We start from the raw sequence: 6,245 nt of genomic DNA, 5'->3' as shown, positions 1-6,245 counted from the left end.
TTGGATCGATGCATCGATACAAAACGATTATTATTTACACCCCTACTGATTTTCTTTTCTGAAATCCAATTCTTTTGTGTAGTCGTTAAAATTTATCACAAATTATGTGATTTTTATGTGATGTCCTGAGTTACCTGCCTTCACACATCTTAAGTGTGCCATATGTGCAGTAGAGAACGAAATTATGTGTGCTGGAGCGCATCTAGAGATCTTTCATTTCTTTCCCAATTTCAGCCAATGCATTAACAACATAATCTTACAAAAAGGTTGAAAATAAATATTGTTCTGTTGTATGTGATCTCCTGTGTGAACTGCATTCATACAATGCAGGTGTCCCGCATGCGCAGTAGAGGACGTAATGATGTCACAAGCCAGTATGCGCTGCGTTTACGGAAGTAAACATTGATGGTAGTGCTGGAGCACATCTCGCGATCTTTGCCAATCTTAAAAACGCAATCTTTTCAATATAGTTAAACATAAATACTACTCATCGTGCCAAGGTTGTTGTTTTTCTTGCCGATTCTGCATAGCAAAAATAGTGACCTTTGTCGGGTATTAATGGCGTACAGGTCGGATGAATGCGACCTGGCTGTTCAGACACAGGTTGCATTTGAAAGCATGAACTTCGTATCGGATTCAGGACCACATATCCAAGTGGCCTGGGTCGCATTGGAATAAAATCAGCTTTGGGTCACTTCAGACTGCTGTCTGAAAGTAGCCTAAGGGGCCCATCCTCCATGTTCTTCAAAGAGCAGACTCCAACCAGAGGTAGCTCTTGTGCAAGTCATCACAACTGATAAAATTTCCTAGAAATCAAGAAAACTTCAAGCTATGTTTGATTTAGGCATGTTTTGGGGTTAACAAACCTTATTTATCTCCATAACTGATTAACCAATGTCAGACCAAAGAAATGGCTTTTAGATGTTTTCATCGATCCCCTGGAAAATCCAGAAGAACCTGGAGATACACCTCAACAATTACAGAAAGTTATCAGGCTTCATTTTGCTTCCATTGAAGAAAACATATGCTGAAGTTAATTAAAAACAGAATACCCTTTGCTTGGGTTTTTTCAGGACTCCTGTCTTTGTGTTTGTGTTTCTGTGTTTGTCTCCCTTCCTCCACCAGGAGGCGCCTGGTTCTGGTCCGCCTCCTCACACACTTGCTGATGGTTTCCTCGTTCAACAGAGTGTTCTTAAGCTGCTTACTGTCACTACCTCGACACCAGAGTGTTTGCCAGTTTTGGGAAGTCATCCTGCAAACGTTTTCTCTGACCTTCTCTCCCTGGAAGGATCAACTGAGCTTCAAACTGAGCCGGGGTTCAAACAGGAGGTTTGGATCCACTTTCCCCAAGAGGTCGTTTGAGCTTCTCACTGAGAAAGGGATTATTCTCCACCGCAGGAAATTTTTAGTTCACCAACTAACAGCCGCATTCTGGGTAACCCTGTTCTGCCCTCCACCGAATCAGACAAACACTGGAACCACGGCACACAGACAGGAGTCAAGGATTCAACAACTTCTCTGGAAACGTGAGTCGGCAATCAAATCCTCTTCTCCAAGTTCACAAGTCAAAATCCCCACTGAGCCTGAACTAACCGCTGTGTCTTCCCCTCACTTTGCAGTTCCGGTTGAGCTGTGTTCTGAGCAACACTTCTCCCTCTGTTTAACTTCTTCAATAAAACCCGTTAAACTTTTCCCTGGTCTCTCTATTGGGTTTTCTGCATTTGGGTCTGAACTTTGTAACATCATGACAGGTTTGATTTGACAATTTCACTTTATTTGAAATTACCAAATTCAAATTACCCATTTTGAATAGCTAATTCTTAATCACTCAGTAATATCGACTTACACAGAGAGTAGTGTATATTTTTGTTAAATTATCATCACCCTTCGAGATAAAACTTGATTAAGATTTCAGAGGTAAATATGATCAACCTAGCCAATACTAGATATAAGCTGAGAATACTATCTGCAAACTAAAATAGATTAGCTTTATCATAGCCTGAGAAACGAAACAGAAGTAGTGTTATTTTTTATTAGGTAAATTATAAATGTTTCATTGAAAAAATACTTATGAGAAGTTAGCATAACAGGAAAAGTTATTAATTTGCAAATGAAACAAGAACGTAAAGTACTTAAGTGCAAAAACCACAATTTTTGAAATAGGAAGAAATTTACCCTTGATACATTTTGAAATAAATTTGGCGTCCTTCGAAGTCATATGCGGGCTGGGTCCTTGGAAAGAAACATGGCAGTAGGCGTTATATGTATGTCCAACTGACCGAGCAGCAAACCCACAAGTTACAGATCATTTTTACCAGCGTGACATTTGGGTCAAAAGTAAAAATGAAGTTGTAACTTGCAAAGTTGAAATTGTGACTTATAGCAGCAGGTTCGTGCAGTGGCATTCATTGATTTGTATTTGTGTTAAGGAAATAAATATATATTTTTTGAAGATTGTGATACACGTGTTTGAATTTTTTTTGCACAATTTGTTTTAGATCAACTGTAGCATAACTGAATGGAAGACATGTTTGATGTGCAACTCACAGAAAATAATTTGTGTGCTTGTGCTCAAGAATTTGAAGAGGTATAACTAATTTTGTAATTGTGACAGATTAAAAAATCTACAATTACAAAACACCAAAGTTACATTGCAGAAATAGTTTTCAACAATAGTTCTGGACAACTTGGAGCAAAACTGAGAATGTAAGAGACTTTTGATGTGCAACTTGTAGAACAGAATTTGTGTACTTCTACTAAAACAAAAAGTGTACTTTTGATTTTTTTTTATTCTACAAATAAAAAACTTAGAATATAACTCTCTCTACAACTTCAAATTCACACTTACAATGCACAAACAGTTTTAAAATAAAATAACCTTCATAAAAAACCCATATTCAGCTAGAGTCTTACCTCAAACGTCCATCCTCTGCTGCAGCTCCTTTAGGGGTGATTTTAGTTATGAAGATCCCAGGATCATTATTGATTTGGGGGTTATCAGCTCCTCCAGCTATAGTAAAACCGAGCGCTGAGTCACCCTGTGGCAAAAAAAAAAAACAGGTTTAGGGTTGAGTATGTACTGGTAATATTTAGGTTTATGGTTATCATGAAGCAATGTAAATCAATGGAAAGTGGATGAGTGAGTTAATTTAAAATATTTGTCAAAATTAGTAAAGAAAATAAGCACAACATAATAATATCAGAATGATAATGGCATTGTCCAAGAGACAATTCCAATTAGAAGATGACAATTCAACTAAACCAACTAAAGAAAATGAACTTCAAGTAGAGTAGAAGATGCATTAATCACAAACATCACATAAGTCCAAATTCCCTTTATAGTCATAGAGGGGCCTATAATATTTTCCAATGTGACCCAGGCCCCTTGGCTCTGATGTCCTGAATCTGATACAAATCTGATCTTTTCAAATGTGACCTGTGTCTTAACGGCCAGGTAGCATTCATCCGACCTGAACGTGATTAATACTAAACAAAGATCATTATTCTGCATCTTTCTACACAGAAGAAGGAAGAAAACAACAGCCATGCCAGCCGATAATGCAGAGAAACGTCTTTATTTTCAACCTTGAAAAGATTCAGTTGTTAATGCACTGGCTGAGGTTGGGAAAGAAATGAAGATTGCTAGATGTGCTCCAGAACAACCATCCATGTTGACTTCCCTAAACTCAGAGTAGGTCAGCTTATGATGTCATTGCGTCCTCTACTTGTCATGATCTGGCCTGTTTGCTCCTCCTTAATTGATAATCTCTTTCACCTGCCATTTTCCTCCCTGCTTCAATTATAATGTATTCCTCTCACCTGTTTGCTTTTGGTTATATTCAGCCTGAGCATTCAGTGCCAGATCATTACTTGTCTTTCTGTTAGTCTGTCCGTTTAGTTTTTGATTTCATGGTTCATGTCCTGGATCCTAGCAGCCAGTGAAAAGAGGGTTTTTGTGTTTGTCTCATCTCCTGATCATCCACTGTTCCTCCCCCGCGGAGTCCTTTGGGTTTTTGGCTCTATATGTGGGGAGGTTCAGTTTTTATCCAAGTAAGCCTGGCTCCAGGGATGAGACCTGTTTCAAGTCCTGCATCAAGTTCTGGTTCCACGTCCTGTCTCGGCTACCCTCTTCCACTGAGCCTGCTCCTCTGCACCTGATCCTGTCTGCTCCTGTGCGTGACCACCTGGTCATGCTTCAGGTCCCAGTCAGACTCTGAACCCTCCTGGGAGCTTGTGGATGCCTGGAAGTCTGGATCCTGCCACCTGTTCTGTTCCTGCCTGATCTGGATCCTGTTCCTGTCTGTTCTGGATCCCTGACCAGGATCGGCTTCCAGCATGTCCTCTGGGACTGCAGCACTTGGGGGACATTCTTGGACTGGACTGTTAAACCAGGTAAGTGTCCAACTCAGATAATCATCTTCTGTCAGATGATCGTGGTCACTTACCTGTGTTTCCCCCTGCAGAGTGTCTGTGATTGGGCGGTGCCCCGCTCCCCATCCTGCAGTGTCCAAGAGCCACAGCTCCACTTTAGTTTTTGTTTTATTTGATAAACTTTTTGAACTTTCCTACTGACTGTCTCTCCTTGAATACTGGGTCCATCTGCCCGCGTTTCATGACACTACTGCGCATGTGGGAAAATTAAGTTGTGTGAATGCAGCTCACACAGGAGATCACATACAAGTCGAATATATGGTAATGTGAATGACCAAACAAAAGAATCGTATTTCACAAAAAATCGGAATTAAGCATTAAGGCCTGCAGTGTGAATGTAGCCCTATTAGCTACAATTTAACAAAATAGAGCACTTCTATTATCCAATGTGACCCAATGTAATATTTTACCCACACTGACAGATTTAGACTTTACACCAAAACGAAGGCTGGAAAACCCGGCATCAGCCAGAGCAATGCTTAGGGAGGTGATGTCCAAAAATCTAGCAATGCTAGCTGAGGGTATAATTTGTTTTCCTGCAGCACTAATAACACTTCATAAAAGCTTAAAATAGGATAAAACCCATTCATGTAAACATCAGTTACAGGAGCCAGCAGCCATAGATAGGGTCAAAATTACCAAATATTTTTGACCGCCTAACTTTTATTATAGGGGCATGATGGAATCATTTAAACTGAATGAATTTATTCTCTACCAACAGCAGTCAGATTATTCTAAATCTATAGATGAATTATGAAATAGATGTGTGCAATGAAACTCTCTAATGCTTTAACAGCTTTTTGAATTGTGACAAAAGCAGATACAGGAGGTTCTGCAGGAAATCATTTATAAAAAAAGGGTTCCAACCGCTATAATTAGCAAGCTGGGAAATAAAGCAGAAGCTATATTGTTCAGTTTAGCTGTCAAGTAGGAGAGCAAGAAGTTAGAGAGCCATGATTTTTACAAACTTTATGTCTTTGCCATTGCTGCATATATACACATCTGCAGAGCAGGAATTTTAATGACTGGTGCACTGATAACAGATTGTTATGTAGAAGATTGTCAGTTTTTCCAGTTTTTTCCTGAGTAGAAGATAGAGCTTGAGTTTTTTTTTCAATTTACTGCATTATTGTTGATTGACGGCTCCTTTGGAACAGATGTGGGAGATATTCTTAATCTCAGATTTGTTTAGCTCTAGTGGGAAATTAACTGTTAATAGATAATTAAAGGACAATAAAATAGAGATTATTAGATTTAAGCATTTTCTTGCTTATCTCACGATTACAAGTTAAAGAGAAAGTCAACTAATCTTAATGTTTTCTATCTTTTCAAGAATTTTGAGATGTATCAAAATGGTGTGGACAGATATACTCACCCGGTCTAAAATGATTTCTTCAAACTCATATTTGGTATTCGTTCCACTGACCTGAGTAATGAAAAAACAATGAAAGAAACATCTATCAAAGATTCAACTTTCTCATCAGTAATGAACAAAAGGAAAAAAAAACTCCTAATTCAATGAAAATTAGCTTCGCTACACACTAGAGTCGAGCTATTTTTGTGATGTGACATTCCTCTGTGTTTTTACTTAAATCAGGATGTTGGCAACAACAGTCATCTAATTGAGGCCTAGTTCACCAAAGCAGGATAAAGGATTAAGTCAGGATTCTCCAGCTATGCTGGCTTTTACAAAATGTTTCTGAAGATGCGTTCAGCTTCACAGATTATCTCAATAAATCAACAATGTGTCAATGACATCACACAGACATTTACATACTCACACACATACATCAATATATATATATATATATATA

At 38.6% G+C, this 6,245-nt stretch overlaps 1 protein-coding gene across 1 annotated transcript in view; it reads right to left on the bottom strand.

The window, feature by feature from the left end:
* The window catches only part of LOC107100026 (disks large homolog 2-like), a gene marked incomplete at its 5' end in the record, with an annotated part of 74,273 nt that overhangs the window by 61,901 nt on the left and 6,127 nt on the right, over positions 1–6,245 (bottom strand). Inside the window, 2 exons of the mRNA XM_015398363.1 lie at positions 2,914–3,038; positions 5,807–5,857. Coding sequence (XP_015253849.1) covers positions 2,914–3,038; positions 5,807–5,857 — 176 coding nt within the window. The remainder of the gene's footprint in view (positions 1–2,913; positions 3,039–5,806; positions 5,858–6,245) is intronic.

The sequence above is a fragment of the Cyprinodon variegatus genome, unplaced genomic scaffold (assembly GCF_000732505.1).
Source record: "Cyprinodon variegatus isolate N-32 unplaced genomic scaffold, C_variegatus-1.0 Scaffold931, whole genome shotgun sequence".
Taxonomy (NCBI): Eukaryota; Metazoa; Chordata; class Actinopteri; order Cyprinodontiformes; family Cyprinodontidae; genus Cyprinodon; species Cyprinodon variegatus.
The sequence above is the reverse complement of the archived record's forward strand: the minus strand, read 5'-3'. Positions and strand labels throughout refer to the sequence as shown.